The sequence below is a fragment of the Primulina tabacum genome, chromosome 11 (assembly GCF_025594145.1).
Source record: "Primulina tabacum isolate GXHZ01 chromosome 11, ASM2559414v2, whole genome shotgun sequence".
In the NCBI taxonomy this organism is placed as follows: Eukaryota; Viridiplantae; Streptophyta; class Magnoliopsida; order Lamiales; family Gesneriaceae; genus Primulina; species Primulina tabacum.
This window is the reverse complement of record NC_134560.1, coordinates 5,499,484-5,516,074: the sequence shown is the minus strand read 5'-3', so window position 1 is coordinate 5,516,074 and position 16,591 is coordinate 5,499,484. Positions and strand designations below refer to the sequence as shown.

At 33.9% G+C, this 16,591-nt stretch overlaps 1 protein-coding gene and 3 pseudogenes across 1 annotated transcript; all 4 read right to left on the bottom strand.

The window, feature by feature from the left end:
• Positions 1–2,251: 2,251 nt before the first annotated feature.
• LOC142518857 (putative pectate lyase 8) lies at positions 2,252–6,984 on the bottom strand. Its single transcript, XM_075621684.1, has 7 exons — positions 6,745–6,984; positions 6,572–6,625; positions 5,741–5,821; positions 3,323–3,965; positions 3,130–3,233; positions 2,906–3,044; positions 2,252–2,809 (listed from the first exon to the last, which is right to left on the bottom strand). The coding sequence occupies exons 1-7, from the start codon at positions 6,861–6,863 to the stop codon at positions 2,588–2,590; spliced, it is 1,362 nt and encodes a 453-aa protein (XP_075477799.1). The 5' UTR covers positions 6,864–6,984; the 3' UTR covers positions 2,252–2,587.
• Positions 6,985–10,798: 3,814 nt separating this feature from the next.
• On the bottom strand, positions 10,799–10,916 carry LOC142519995 (5S ribosomal RNA; annotated as a pseudogene).
• A 119-nt stretch (positions 10,917–11,035) lies between these two features.
• LOC142519937 (5S ribosomal RNA) lies at positions 11,036–11,154 on the bottom strand (annotated as a pseudogene).
• Positions 11,155–11,275: 121 nt separating this feature from the next.
• Positions 11,276–11,394, bottom strand: LOC142519994 (5S ribosomal RNA; annotated as a pseudogene).
• Positions 11,395–16,591: the final 5,197 nt, after the last annotated feature.

The following is a 16,591-nucleotide window of genomic DNA, read 5'->3' as shown; positions in this document are numbered from 1 at the left end:
TGCGAACCAAATTGAATTAGCGTATTTATACTTGTAACCAATATTTATTTGTGAAAAAATTATAAAAGATTCTTATTGAAAAAATCTACTAAAAATAATTATATTTGATTATTGCAATGAATATCGTACTTGCATACAAGGGTTTGTATGATATACATATATATAATTTTTCTCAATTTTAAATAAGTTAGTAAATATTGGATAAGATTTATCATTAACATTTTGATGATTAACTCATCTGAAAATTTTCATCATTTAGTTAATTATATTTACAGAAAAATCTTATGAAATTGTCTCACATATCAATTTTTGTGAGACGTTATATTTTATATAAACTCAATAATAAAAAATATTATTTTTATGTTAAAAATATTAATTTTCATTTACCGACTAATTTATTTAAGGTTAATCAATTGACTGAGAGTAGCAACCTGAGTAATGAAAAGTCGCTAAATAGATAATTATCTGATAATAAAATTATAAAAATGCAAATGACAATTGTCCTAAAAAGAAACCTTCGATGCGCCAACTAACATGCGTAGCCTCAAGTGAACCGTAATTTTCTCGAGACACTGAAATGCCTTCCTTCCAAATGTAATATATATAATCTCACACAAAAACCATATCAGTTAATTAAATTAATTTGGAAAATTAAAAAAAAGGCAAAAACGTGAAGTAAACATAGCGATTAATCTCAAAGTATTATTGTTCGAAAGTGTATTGATTTCAAGGGGATTTGTATCTGCCTCCAAGCCATCTCTAAAAGTGAGTGATAATTTTCGATTGTAGTTGCATCTTCTCTTTGCTTTTTTTTCCTTCCGGGGAATATTTCAATTTTCGTTTATTATAATTATCTCTTTGTAATCTTTTCGTTTTGTGTTGTGAAAATTGAGTTTTATTCCTGTATTCATCAATTTTTTATTTTTTTAGTCATTTTTCTTCGAGTGTGTTGATGTGAGATTATTCACGTGAACACCACGTCGACGTCCACGTAAACGCTACGTTAGAAAAAAGAATAAAAATGGCAAAAAAATACAAAGATGTTGAACCTAAAACTCAGATTTGACTAACATAAAGTGATAAAAAAATGATATATAAATGTCTAATTGTAGGCGAAGATTGATAAAGAAACGTGTGGAAAGGTGATAGAGGCTGCAGAAACAGTGAAAGATGGAACGAAACAAGTGGTCAACGAAGTGAAAAAGGTTGGCCAAGCCATCACAGAGAAGGTGGCGGCAGCAACAGGAAAGGTAATTATAATTTAATAGTAACTATTTATAACATAATATAATATTTTAGTATATATTAATGGGTGGGATTTAATTTATAGAGTAGGATTCTTGTGAGACGGTCTCACGAATCTTTATCTGTGAGACGGGTTAACCCTACCGATATTCACAATAAAAAGTAATACTCTTAGCATAAAAAGTAATATTCTTTCATGGATGACCCAAATAAGATATTCGTTTCGCAAAATGCGATGCGTGAGACTGTCTCACACGAGTTTTCGTATAATTTATAATGTTAGCAGGTGGTGGCGGATGTGACCACGAAAAAGCTTGAAAAAACAGCAGAAAATGCAAAGAGTGGAACAAGTAAGGACGCTTTGGACACAGCCAAAGTAGCTGCTGAATTATTCAAAGATAAAATTTCTGATAAATGAATAATCTCGAGGTCAATTTTTATACATTTCAAAAAAGTAGTTCTAAATTAAGAACTGCAATTTTTTAAGTGAATTTTTTTTACCTTTTTTTTGTTGGTGTATGTTTTGAATTAAGTGATTTGAATACAAGTTCTATCTTTTATCTCACGAACCACGGTATTATAATATAAAATAAATAAAAAAATCATGACGGGATTGAGTTTCGAACATGAGACATGTGTCACTGTTTGACATGCTCTATTGCATTTGAGCCAAAGGCAAGTCACATTATTGGCGAACCAATGTGGGCTGAACATGTTGGTGAACAAATGTGTCAGCATTCAACATCGCATGTAAGAAAGACTACGTTGTTTTATCCATCTTTGCATGTGAGTTGGATGGATGGATACTCGAATCAACTTGTGTCACTCGTGAAATTTACCTACAAATTAAACAGAACACTCCCAATTTTTTTGAAGATTACGTTTCTGATAGACCAGAGTGCTATGGTAGCCATATATATATGTCGATTTTAATTTCAAGCTGATATGGACGTGCAGTAGGTGAAAGGCAATGTGTATATATGTAACGTCGAAACAAACCAGCAAGTAAAAGAAAAGGGCATTCGATATGTTTTCTGTGACTCAAATTTTAAAACTCGCATTACATATTGTATGACTCAAATACTGTACGTATACCATTTAGTTCCTATGAAAGACCAAAAGCTAGCCAACACAATTATGTGTTAATACAGCGCAACAACACTTGCGTAACTGCTTAATTCAATAAGCAGGCCGAGGTTGCACAATAATGGGATGCAGATGGATATATGGTGGAGAAATTTTGGCATGTGTAAAAAAATGTACACTTGCCAATGATAAGAAAATTATGAAAACGAAGAAATAAGCTACACGCTTTTCTTTTTGATGTTATGAGTAGTGACTTTTAGCACTGACGGCCGGGCCGGCAACCAAGAACTCCAGCACCAGAAGTTATAGATCCAACCATGGAAGAAGACTTGGCACCTAAGCTTGAAGCTCTAGCATAGCTGGCTGAAGCTCCGGCACCAGATGGAGTAAAATAAGCTCCATTCAACATCAGGTCACCGGCTGATCTCCAGTTCCAACCCTTCCATTGACTCTCAGCAGTGTCTACCCTCTTTGTCACCTGATAAAAACAATTCATAAATGCAGAGTATAACGTCTTGAGCTCGTTTTCAATTGAATGTTTCTCTGAACAGAAAACAACTCAACATCGCGTCACCTCTTTTGCAAAAGGATTGGTTGGTGCAAGATATCTGTTGCCTTGGCTGTTGATGGTGGGGTTCGCACTTCCACCGATGGCATACATCTCCCAGTGAGTGTAGTCATTGTTCACAACGTGGAAGTATCCAAGTCTGCACCTGTACTTTTCATAAGATGATTTGATCAATAACTACGCTTAGATCTTGCTCATTTTAAGATAAAGCATTTCGAGAATGAATTTACCTTGGCATTCTCTGAATGAGGCCTTCCCCGAAATGATTATAGGCGATTGTCACTTGCATTTGCTTGTCTCTAACATAATTATCGCTATGACCCAACAGTATAACCTGTTTGGAAAGATACACCGCTTCACTGGTATAATGCAAGAAAAATCTTATATGCAAGCAATGAAGATAGTCATATCAAGTATGCAAACCTCGTTATGATGGGTAAAATAATTGTTTGAAATGGTAATGGCAGTAGAGCCCATGACAGCATCTACAAGTCCGTCAGCACAGTTAGAGAGTGAGTTATGATCCACCCAGATATGGCTTGAGCCAAAGATAGAAATGGCATCACCATCAGCCATCGTCCTCCAACCATAATGTGATGATGAGCTCCGCACCATTGCGTTTCCTGTTCTCTTACAGTCGTGAATGTGTAGCCCGTGAATGATCACATTGGTAATGAATTGGACTGTGATGCACCCTCCATTAGCAATGTGCACATTGACTCCACGACCATCTATAGTCTTAAAGCTGTTCATTATGAGCTCTTGCTTCAAAGTTATGATCATGTCGCGCTTGAACACAATCCAAAGAGGCTCCTTCTGGATAACAGCATGACGCAGAGTGCCGGGCCTAGGGTTGACAGGGTCATCATCACCAGGATCATTGACAACGTAGAATCGGCCATCACGTCCACCAATGGCATTGCGCCCAAAACCAATACCACAGTCAGCAAGTTTCTTTCGGTTGTTATGCCAATTCGGATCACAACGCCAGCAGTCATCAATAGGGTTATCAGTTCCACAGGAGAAAAATCCAAGTTTTCGCCTCTCTGTGCTGTTCTGGGTGGCCCTGAAGATTCAAAGATTTGTCAGCACAGAATGTCATGATAACCAACTATATTGTCTCATTAAGAATGCTGGTCAGAGTTAGATCCTCATGGGCACTCATTTGGTTGTTTTAATGTAATTTCAAGTCGATGTTCTAGCTAGTGGTTTGGAAAATATCAATGAAATCGGTCTGGAAGGGAGCAATTTAATATGTGAAGCATGGAGGAAACAAACTAAAACCAGTAACTATACAATTCTGTGCCAGTGGAGCAAATCATAGGTCTCTTCTGTCATTATAGTCCTTTCTTTAATTTCATAGTACTGCAAACATTCTGGTCTACATGAAACTACAGGAATTAATATACTTTTATCGGTTCAAAAGGGCAATTAAGGACTTTCTTATTGTAATAACTAGTATGGAACTTAAGTCTTTGTCCAAGACTCCGAGCACACACTTCGATCATGCTTACAGTTACATCTACCTAAGAGGTGAAGGGAAAATTTGGGTATACTCACTTAACAGGCATGCTTTTAATGGTTCCCGGGTTCGGGTTCCAAGGTATGTACTTTGGAATCAATCCGATCCACTACCTGAACCGATAGTAGATGGACCGATTCCAGGTCAGTTCCAGCCGGTTTTGAGTCTTTTCTAAGCCCAACTGCTGTTTTCATTTTTTTAAAAAAATTTAACCGTTTCCGGATTGGATTCTAACTAACCGGTTCCGATCATCTGGTTCCTTAAGTAAAAAAACCGCCCTACGAAACCCATTTTGGTTCCGAGCTTAATGGGCCTGTTTTGATCCGGTCCCAGGTCAAACGGCCTGTTAAGCATGTCTATGCACATTCACCAACTCTTTCGCACACGTTTACCTATTCCCATAATCAAATCGTACAGAATTAGAGCGGCCATTAATGTGATGAAAAGGACAGTAGGTAAATGAAAGTTCAAAAAAATCCAAATTTAAGTGAACAAATCAAATCACAATTTTGACTATATAAAGTCCACTGAAGAAAGAAAAGTCAGTAAAGAAACATAGAAGTTCAACCACTTAATTAAAGGTTTATTTTTGTATATAAATAAATTTGCAGGTAACGAAACCAAAATGGGTCTTAAATGGCGCAAAACACGGATCCAACTACCCTTCAATTGCGCAAGATTTTGTGTAGCGAACAGGAAAATAACTACTATTCATAATTAGCACATACTAATCTTGAAGCTATAGCTTTTTTCTTTATAAAAAAGGACTCTCTCCTACCCCGCCCCCATAATAATGACAATAATAATGATCTCAATTGATACATCGTATGCCATGTGAGAAGGGTAGGTCTACTCAAACAAAACATGGTGCCATTCAATTTGGAAGGACCACATCTTTAACAACTCTAAAATATTATATTGACATTCAGCATCTGAAACAGACTACACGTTTCAACAAGCATTCTGATTGAAGAAACAGACAGCGACAAGCAAGAGTCGGTGTGAAATTTCAAGTTATCTTTATGATATTATCCCAATTGTGCATATAAAATTGAATATAAAAAAAGTATATGTATTGGGCATAAGGATAACAAACTTGTTCACGCATTCATATATTTTATGCATAACATCTGTTCTCTGGCATGTGACATTTATCTACATAAAACAAAATATGACATCAAGTTTGGCATATTAGAAATTTGCCTTCGACACAAACGTTAGTGCCAGGTTCGGAAACTGCAATATACACCGGAAGTAAATGCACAAAAAGGGCCATCTCAAGAAGTAGAAATAAAATGAGTGAATGCAAAATCACCCACATTTCAACCATTTTTGCAACCTCCTCCGGGTCATCCACCGCATGCTCATTCAAAGCGGTACCCTCATCAATTCCTTCCGACCTGAACGAGCATTACAAAACCCCATCAAGATTTATTATTACACATCCACCGTTTGTTAACATGTTACATAAATCACAAGTGCCTTAAAATTTATATGTGTAGATATTGATTATTTATCTAAAGCAGAAGACGAATGATTTATTTATTGTTTTTTAGTCGAGGACTAGAATTTTAGGATTGCGTCTCGAATCTGGAACCGCGGAGGCAAAGTGGAATATGATATAGAGAAAAAAAAAAAGAAGAAGATGGAATACAGTGTTCAATGCAGTGGAACAGAGCGTGCACAAACATTGGATGACACATAAAACGGTCAAAAAGTGCTTTTAGCCCACAGAGGAGAGAGAAAGAACCAACTGATTAACTACTTCTTTAGGAATGAAACGATGCAATTACCATTATACCTTCGACCATGCCATACTAGCAGAATGGCATGGGATTCGACAATTGTGCGTGGGTGATTTGGGAAAGATGGGGATTTTGTTAAGCATGGAGATCCAATGGCGGTTGCGTATTAAACAACGGAATAAACGGATGAGACCTGATGCGGTACAAGGGACCTCAACGGCTGGGATTGTTCTTGTTCTGGATATATAAAGAGCGAGTACGACGGTGGTTACTGGTTACTGGTTAGCGAATAGGAAGGAGATCTGACGGCTGGGGTTTGGTGTATGCGGAAGAGGGAAACGTGCACGGTTGAGATTTAGTTGGAGTGCAATTTTAGGTTAAATGGAATGGTTTCTCGGTTCTCACCTCGCCGCCATTGTCGAGTTTGGAGAGCTCTGCAACTGCTCTTTTTCCACAGCTCTGCAGAATAACAATAGAAATACAATATAAAAGAAATCACTCAAAATGCTAAGGAAGCGAAAGAGAATCGTTTCTAGCAGATTCTTTAGGAAAATGCAGTCAGAGAGAAAATAAAAAACCTGAAATTTTGAGTTGATTCGTTTTGGTGAACTCTTGACATTGCTCCAACGAAAAGCACGAGCAGCAGCAGCAAAGAAAACAGAGGCCGCATCCATTTTCCGGAAACTCCCATTGCCATTAATCCGACGTTTTCGAACTCTTTTCCAATCCTCTTGGTCTTTCTTCAAAGCTGAAAACGGAAGCTGAAACTTATAAAAGAGAAGAATTTCAGAGGTTGGAGGCGAGGGAGAATGCAGAGCACTACAGCCTACGTAACGGCTTTAGCTCTTTTATAGAAAGTGACAGTCGTAAAAGGTTAAATTTAACGACCGTTAACTAACTCCCATTGTCGTTAAAATTACCCCCACAATAATATATTAAGACCAAACATAATTATTGATTTCATCTTCAAAACAAATTAGAAAATCATTCCCACTTTTCGACTATATATATTCATTAAAAAAACAAAACAAAAACCTGACAGTTAAAAAAATGAGAGATTTCAAAAAATTTACTCTCACAAAAATTTCAATTGAAAATATCAATCAAATAATTTTTTTTGACCTTTAGTGGAAAATGGTCTATCGTATTGGAACTTGGAATCAACATGTTTAGTCCAACCTACTCCGAGATAACAATTTTTACTATGGTCAAATATGAACGCATGTATATTTGGTCATTGGGGTTAAATGTTGGTTTAACGTATTTTTGTTCTTGAGACAGACGAGTTAATCATGTCTATATTTATAATTAAAAAAATAGCATTGTTGACATAAAAAATAATATTTTTTCATGATTGAACCAAATATAACATCTGTCTTACAAAATTGACATATTAGATAATCTAACATGAATTTTTATTTTTGGTCAATGCCGAATTGCCGGTAATAAAATAAATCCACGGCTCATGGCAATAGATGGTGTATCATCTTCCATACGTTTGTTGGGTATAAGAGTCACAAACCAATGTTAATTTATTGTTTTTTTGCCCATCTGAAAAATATTATAACTTAAAATATGACATCATTTGCAAAGTTCTGATTCGTATGATTTGACTATTACTATATACAAAGCAAATGTCAGTTAATTCGAACATGAAATATAATAATCAAATTTAATGGCTCAAGTTCAATCTCACATTTAGTATTATACACAAAAAAAAAAAAAATCATCGACACCACACGTAAGAATAAATATGAATCATTCCATATATATACTCAAAGCAAAGTCCTAAGAGTTGGTTGAAGTGAACCGTATTATCCCTATTTTGCTTTATATTCGACATCGAATTTTGAAAGTATCTGAATCATGTTAGGATCAATGGAATTCGGATATCTCGACACTGGTATGATATTGTTCACTTTGGGTTTTAACCATCATGGTTTTGCTTTTGGAACCACCCAAAAGGCCTCATACCAATAGAGATATCATTCCATCTTTGTAAACTCATGATCTTTCTCTAGATTTTTCAATGTGGGACTTTGATTGCATCCCAACAAATTCAAACCGAACTCGAAATCCATAGAACAAATTTTAGATAATACCTATTTGGGAGTGATAATCTCATACTCTTTTTTACCCGTACATACATTCCAAAAGGCGGGAATTATAAAAGTTTTATAATAAAGGGAATTCATAATTTGAAACAATTTATTTGGGTTCATTACATCCTAGGCACTACCCCCATGATAGAATCAAGGGTCCAAATTTAGTCACACATACACGTGGTCTATTAATTTTTTTAAAATCACATATGTGTGTGAATCTTGTCCATTCAAACCATGTGAAGACACTGCCCCCATATGTAGCATCGACCTAACCATTTATTTGGGCCGATTTATTCATACCGGGGCTTGATTTTTTTATAGAGAAAATGGGTGAATTTGGGGAATGGGATTCGCTTTAATTGTTGCGATAATTAAGATGTGTTTTGACTTTAGACTTTGGTATATAAAATTTGTTTCATCTTTGGGACTATTAATTATAATATATTCTACAATTTGAGTATCATATACACATACATAGGATTCTCGGAAATTGTTGCTAAAAATAATTTGGCAGCATTAGCTATATGATAAGCTTGTAATTTCTCTAATGTCAAACTAGGATCCAATGGGCATGATAAGTTAGTTGAGTTGGTTATGTGTGAAGTTTAGGGTCCATGTCCCAAGCTCGAATCCCGCAAAAGTCTTATCTGTATGAATTTGTCGGCAGTACTTGTGTGAGACGATCTTACGGGTCGTATTTTGTGATACAGATCTTTATTTGGATCATCCATGAAAAAGTATTATTTTTTATGTTAAGAGTATTACTTTTTATTTTGAATATAGGTAAGGTTAACCCGTCTCATATATAAAGACTCGTGAGACCATATCTATTCTTTACTATAAGTTTACATGTCGTGTGTGATTTACAAGTTTTTGGTCATAAAAATCCATGTAATTTCAATAAAATCAAATTTACAAGTATATCACTAAACCAACAAACTTTATTGCAATTCCAATCGATTTTCAAGGCAAGACTAAAGCGGATCCAATGGACATGAGGAGTTAGTTATTGAGTTGGTTCCGTGTGAAGTTTGGGGTCAAGTTTTGAAGCTCGAATCATATAAAAGTCTTATATGTTAGAGCTTGTGTGTAGTCTTATATATCTTTATCTGTTATGTTTGGTTTGCACACTACTACATATATCAGATATTTACTTAATGCGTACGTATGCTAAGAATATTGGTTTTCATGTTATTCGACGTTAAAAAAATAATAGTAGTTTCAATAAAATCAAATTTACAAATATTTCACCAACCAACAAACTTTATACCAATTCCAATCAAATTATCAATGCAAGACTTCAAATAACAATATATTACTTACTCACAAAGACTTTTCTTTATCTTCAATGACACACCAACCCCTTCTTTAATGTCTGCATCAAACATATTTGTTGGGACATTATAATCACAATGCACACACTAGTATTTATGAAAAGTGTCACAATTATGGATTTTACATTCAATAAGTAGCCCAAAGTTTGGTTTCATTTAACATAATATAAGAGAGTGACTTTATTGAGGTTGAAAATTGAAATAGATCCAATTTATTGTGCTTGCTTGGTTTAGTTCTTGTGTTTTGAGAAAAAAAATATATAGAATTTTATTTCATTATTCGAAATGGGGGTATATACACATATAATTTGATTGTAAATAATCTCTTCAAAATTTGAACATAATAAATAAATGTGATGTAAATCTGCTAAATTTATTGGCAATACTTTAAAAGTTAGGTAGACTCACGAATTTATAAAGGTCATAAATTTATAACACAAAAATGATACAGTCTTGTAGATGAATTTTATGAAACAAATATTCTATTTAGGTCACCCGTAAAAAAACGTAACATTTTGTGTAAAAAATATTATTTTTTATTGTAAATGTGATTAAGATTGACTCGTCACGTGAATAAAGATATAAGAGATATATTGAATTTGTAATAATTGATTGATAAATCTTGACCGAGAAGCAATAAGAGACATGTTGTGGGGTTGCCTTTTCGTTATTCACTTAATTAGCATCCATTTTACATTATGTAAAGCGAAATTGTACATATTGTAGGGCATGCTATATTTATTGAGGAAATTATGACCAATAGATCTAATATGTAATTTCTTTTTTAAAATAAATGTATTGAAATACAAAAGAAATGACTATTTTTTTAATTTAAAAAAAAAACACATGCAGTATGGTATTTTACGAATAATTTTCACAAACGTTTTACAAAAATCTTATCCAGAATGCATATTTTAATTTTTTTTTTCACTTATAAAACATTATAAACGTCATTAAAACATTTTTAAACTACTTGTTCAAAGGAAAACTTGTATAGATCTTGCTCTTCTTACTTTTACACATTACCATTCTATTAAGTATTAAGTTGGTGACATTATTACATACATGGTTCATATAAATCAAAGCTGTCTTTCCTTGAATAACGCACAACGTTAGAGTTATAACATCAACGCTTCTGTCAAATTCTTTTTCAAAAGACATATATATATATATATATATTTAAAATACACAAAGGGGTGCAACACAAGGACTTATCAGGGGCCCACCCACTTAGTATTGTTCTCGCCTAAGCACGCTTAACTTCGGAGTTCTGATGGGATCCGGCGTATTAGTGTTGGTATGATCACACCCTTCAAAAGATATATATGTTAATCTGTATTTTTATATATTAACTTGGTCCAACGTATCATCAAAATATAATTTTTTGACATGTATCTTTTTTTTTTGATAATTTTGGTCATATACACAAAGGGGTGCAACATGAGGACTTATCAGGGGCCCACCCATCTTAGTATTGTTCTCGCCCAAGCACGCTTAACTTCGGAGTTCTGATGGGATCCGGTGTATTAGTGTTGGTATGATCACACCCTTCAAAAGATATATATGTTAATCTATATTTTTATATATTAACTTGGTTCAACATATCATCAAAATATAATTTTTTGTCATGTATCTTTTTTTTTTTTGATAATTTTGGTCATATACACAAAGGGGTGCAACATGAGGACTTATCAGGGGCCCACCCATCTTAGTATTGTTCTCGCCCAAGCACGCTTAACTTCGGAGTTCTGATGGGATCCGGTGTATTAGTGTTGGTATGATCACACCTTTCAAAAGATATATATGTTAATCTGTATTTTTATATATTAACTTGGTCCAACGTATCATCAAAATATAATTTTTTGTCATGTATCTTTTTTTTTTTTTTTGATAATTTTGGTCATATATTTTGCAATTTTAATATTTTTCTCATGAAAATGTTTATGTGACATTTGACATATGAGCGTCAGTCATGCTAACATCACATCGACGACACGTAGAAAAAAGACCGAATTTATTAGGAAAAAACAAAGATTACTGATTAAAACTGAAATTTGATCATATACGATGACCAAAATCACAATCGAGTAAACATAAAAGACCAAATTCGTAATTTTTCTCTTTATATAAATATGCATAAACATACATGCACCACAATAAAAGAGGATATCTACGTACCATTGCTAAAAATTTGAAATGTTTCATCCACGTTCCTCCGCCTAACAATGAATATTAGGGTGCGTTAGATCACTTTACAAATTTCACTTAAAAAATAATTCCTGGCACGTGAATTATATATATTACGATAATTTTAAATTAACTTACTTTTTTTCCCATATATTATTATATATTCCAAAATTTATAAAATTTGAGGTCGATAAATTCAGTTTGGGTCGATTTTTTTTTTTTTTTTTTGCCCATTTCAAAATACCGACAACATTCAAACCTTAGAAACATAGAACGTACACATGTATAATTTGCTACTCTTTGATTGTATTCAAGCCATGCCAAATGTTCTAAAACAAGGTTTTACAATCAATTAAGTTCTAAATCTTGCTATACCAACTGTATTGTAAAACATTTTGACCACCAAGAAGCAAGGACAATCCCTTCTCCTCGGCCTGCCCAATGTTCGTCTTGTCCGGCAACCTGTCTAGGTCTCGGTCCAAATCGAAAAGGTCGAATGCCCCGTGTCAATACCCCAATCTCAACTCACAAGTCTCAACACTCATATGTTTGACGATCACTGGGCATGTGATTGTTTGTCTCAGAGAGGGAAAAAGCGTGCCTACCCCGATATCGTACGTCCCCGGCAGTTTGTGTAGCAATGGGTAACTAGATCAAGATTTGGTGTATTTGATCAAGCTAAACGAGAAACTTGAAGGGATTATAGAAATGAGGAACACAAGAGGGAGCAGGTCGATACTTGGTTGGGGAACGAGTCATTTTTTTCCTTCTTCTCTGCATGAGATTGCAAGTTCATGCCTCGCTTTTTATAATGGGAGAGAATGAAAATGGAGACAATTCGTGGTTATTTTAAGATTGGTATTACATGGCTGATTCGATAATATATTAAATAAAGAAGTTGATAAGTGATAAAATTGTAATTATCAAGAACAACTAAAGTATATGGGGACATTCTTAGAAAATAACGGTTGGCCGGGTTCAAACTATTGTTATCCTAACAGTTGATCCAGTGATTCAGGTTTCGTCATGTTAGCGCCGCCGACTTTAGTATTACTTATGTGATAATTTCGATGACATAAAATAGAAGGCAGATAACACCAACAGCAATAGAATCCAAGTTTGGATCGATATTTTATTTCCAACACATTCAAACCTAAGAAACATAGAACACATGCGTGATGTATAATTAATGGGCTACTGATCTTTAGTCTTTATTGTAATCAAGCCATCCCGGATATTCTAAAAACAACCTCTTACGAATACGATCATGTTCAAAATCTCTCACGGCCATTGGTATTGTAAAACATATCGACCTTGAAGAAGCAAGGACACTCCCTTCTCATCTGCTCGCCAGAGGCTCACATAGCCCGGAAATTCCTTGCGCCTAGGTCCGTCTCTCTCCCAATCGAAAAGGTCGAATTTCCCATGTAAATTCCCCAAGGTCAAGTCACATGTCGCAACACTCCTATGCTTGAACACTACTGAGCATAAAAGTTTTTGTGTTTCAGTGGGAAGAAGCGTGTTTACCCCGATATCGTCACCGTTCGAGTAGCAGTGGGTAACTAGATTAGCATTTGGTGAATTGTTCTCGAGCACGACCATCCATTCGAGCAAAGTTATAACCGAGAAACACGAAGGGATTAAAGAAATGAAGAACACAAGAGGGAGGAGATGCTTGGTTGGGAAACGAGTCATTTTTTTTTCTCTGCGTGAGATTGGAAGTGTATGTCCTGCCTTTTATAATGGGGAAAGAAAGAAAATTCAGACAATTTGTAATCATTTTAAGTTTGTGATTGCATGGGATGTTCATAATTTCATACTGAATTCAGAGTAGCCAATTAATTCGTCCATCTAAAAGCTTTAATTATAAGAGAACTTAGAAATCTCTATACATATTTTCTATCCAAAATACTCATAATCTTGGGAAAAGGAAACGTCACACCGGGTGAAATTTCGGCCGATATGATCATAATTCACCCGTGTAAAATATAAATAGTTTTGTTAACATATTTTTTCAAAGGGAATTAACTACTTGATTAAATCCTTGTGTTCAATATTTGCTAAGAGCACTTCATAGCGATCTCTTAAATAGAATGCCAGATAGACTCATTCCAATATATAATTGTTGAAAGATCTTGCACAGAGAGATATTTCACTCTCTTTACTTTTATATATGCTGATACACCCGGAAATCCGACGTGGCCCAAATCATGTCAGTCTGATCCGGATCACGCATGAGCTCATTTATAAAGATGATGGGCCAGAGAATGATGTGATCGAGCCAAAAAGGTTCAGTATCTTACTACAAGTTGAGCTACTCCCTGCTAGATAAAAGACCTTTGAACGAGAGGTGCCGAGCAGCCGAACTTATGGGTTACCTACCCGAGATCAGTATGATATGGCGGTGGATAAAGTTATGTCTATACAAAACTCTAAACTAAATCATCCATGACAAGGAAAAAATCTCAAGGAAATCGAGATGCGAATTTATAAATTACCAAATATAAGGTGATACTCATGGGAAATTTAGGGTCCGATTCCAGCAAGTGTCACTAGTTCAGATACAGGTTTTGAAATTACCCTGAGCCTGAAATCACAAATAAGATCGTTAGGAGGGCGCCAGGAGGGTGTCCTGGCGTAGCCCCTCCGACGCTCAAGTCAGAAACTGAGAATATATGGGTAGCAGCTAAAGGTGATGCTGAAAACGTTATAGTGAATGCATGAATTAACACTGAAACCTGATATTTATAAGAGAATATCTGAGCCATTGATAAGTCTGTCTTCCATTTGGGCTAGGAATGAGTCAGGGGTAATGGACTCATCCATGGGGTATCATAAGGTAAGATCAAAATGAATCTAGTATTTTAGGGAAACTTACCTTCCAGAGTCTTTTTCACGTGGAAGACTTGTCTTACTAGAGTTCTTGTTTACCTAGTGTCAACTCTATAAATACCAGATATTCTCTACAATTTGGGGGATTCACACTTTACATTAGCACTTTTATATTCGCACGTTTTTGCTTGGTCTCAGTATTGACTTAAGCATCGAAAAGACTACATTAGAGACACTTTTGACACCCTCTTACTCTTGTTTGTCGGTGTAGATTCAGCTCAGAGCTCGGGATAGCATTGAAATTCAGCTCTGGCCCTTCCAAACAAGAACATGAATTGTGGGGTTTATTTTACCTTGTGTATGTGAAATTTTGGTCAACATCATATCCTATTTACTAATCAATTACTACCATACATTTTGCATACGTAAATGTAAAATAGTACCCATTTTTTAAATTCAAATTGAATAATGAGCACATTTGTTAATGAGAAAAGATTAACTTAAAAATAAATGATTTAAAAAAAAGGAAATTCAAGATAAATAATAGGTAATCAAAATATAGTGGTGAAAATGCTCGTTGAGAGATATATCAGTAGCGTTTTCTTCCATAGTATAGTGTACTTTGTGAGTGAATAACAATTTTTGTGTTCAGTAAATATCTATATAAAATAATTATATATTTAAATATTTTATTTATTTATTTCTATTAAATTTGTTTGATTATTTTTTGTGACTTTGATTGATTTATTTATTTTATTTTGTTGTGTTTTTAATTTTTTTGGATGGACTTGTGGTATCCTCATTGGTTCGTGTCATTACAATCATCATCTCATCAAAAAGCATGGGGTCTACATATCAAATACATATTATATTACATCATCATTCTCTCATTAATTTTAACATTAACACTAATTATTCGTGGGTCCACTTTTCACTTATTCATCTTTATTCTCATTTTACATTAAATAAATATAATTTAAATTATTATTAAAATGGCATTTTCTTACTATACTTTTGGATAATTCATGAAATTTCTTTCGGCATTTTTTAATATTCACGAAATTTCTAAAAAATCCTAGTTATTTTCGTTAATTTCGGAAAAAAAAATAAGAATATAGAAATAAATATTAAAAATAAATTTATATGATGAAAATAATAGAGAGAAATTTTTTGGAATGATTTATGACATGTAATAATGTGTTTTAGATAACTGAAAAAATTTATGGAAGGTGATGAATATTTATATATGAAAATTTAATTTTTATTAAAATAGCTGTTAACTAACTGTTTAATTTTTTTAAAAAAAATAATAATTTCAACCTTTCATAATTTTTAAAATAAAATATGCATTTTTTTAATTTAAACCATTGGATAATTTTTTAAAAAATGGAAAAAACATTTTTTTTAAAAGAAAAGGGTGACATGTGGGGTGGGCCAACATTTCGCCGACCCCTTCACGCACGTGTTCAAACTTATGGTTTTAAACAATAATAAAATATTGTATATATCGGTTACATAAAATCCAAATGAGTTGAATTTTTGAGAGAATAACACTAGAAATATGTAAGTTCTGTGTTTTTGAGAAATTTGATCATTTTAGCGGTCCAAACAAATATGTGGTACTAGAAATGTTAAATGTATTATATTATATTATATAAAAAAACTAAGTGTGAAAATTCATTTCTGATCATCGACAACGTTAGCAAACATAGAAGAGAAGAAAAGTTGACAAGATTTTCGATATTTTTTTGATTTTGTGATTTATCGGTTTATCCAATGGACAAACCAATTCCAATTCTAGATTGTTGACACGAGATCTTCGATTTGAGATATAAATTTTATATTTCCGGCAATGTTTGGAGTTCGTCGATTTTTGAAATAAATCCAATTAGTTGTTAAATAATAATGAAATGAAAAATTGTTTGATAGTGTGATTTTAACAAAGAATGAAAAATTACAGTTGGATT

Bases quoted from the DNA above. Each gene is read 5' to 3' on its own strand.
- LOC142518857 (XM_075621684.1), bottom strand. From the start codon at position 6,863: ATGGCAATGGGAGTTTCCGGAAAATGGATGCGGCCTCTGTTTTCTTTG. The intron at 6,626-6,744 runs GTTTTTTATTTT...GTTATTCTGCAG, and splicing joins GAATCAACTCAAAATTTCAG to AGCTGTGGAAAAAGAGCAGT. The intron at 3,045-3,129 runs GTAAATTCATTC...TGAAAAGTACAG, and splicing joins CTCATTCAGAGAATGCCAAG to GTGCAGACTTGGATACTTCC.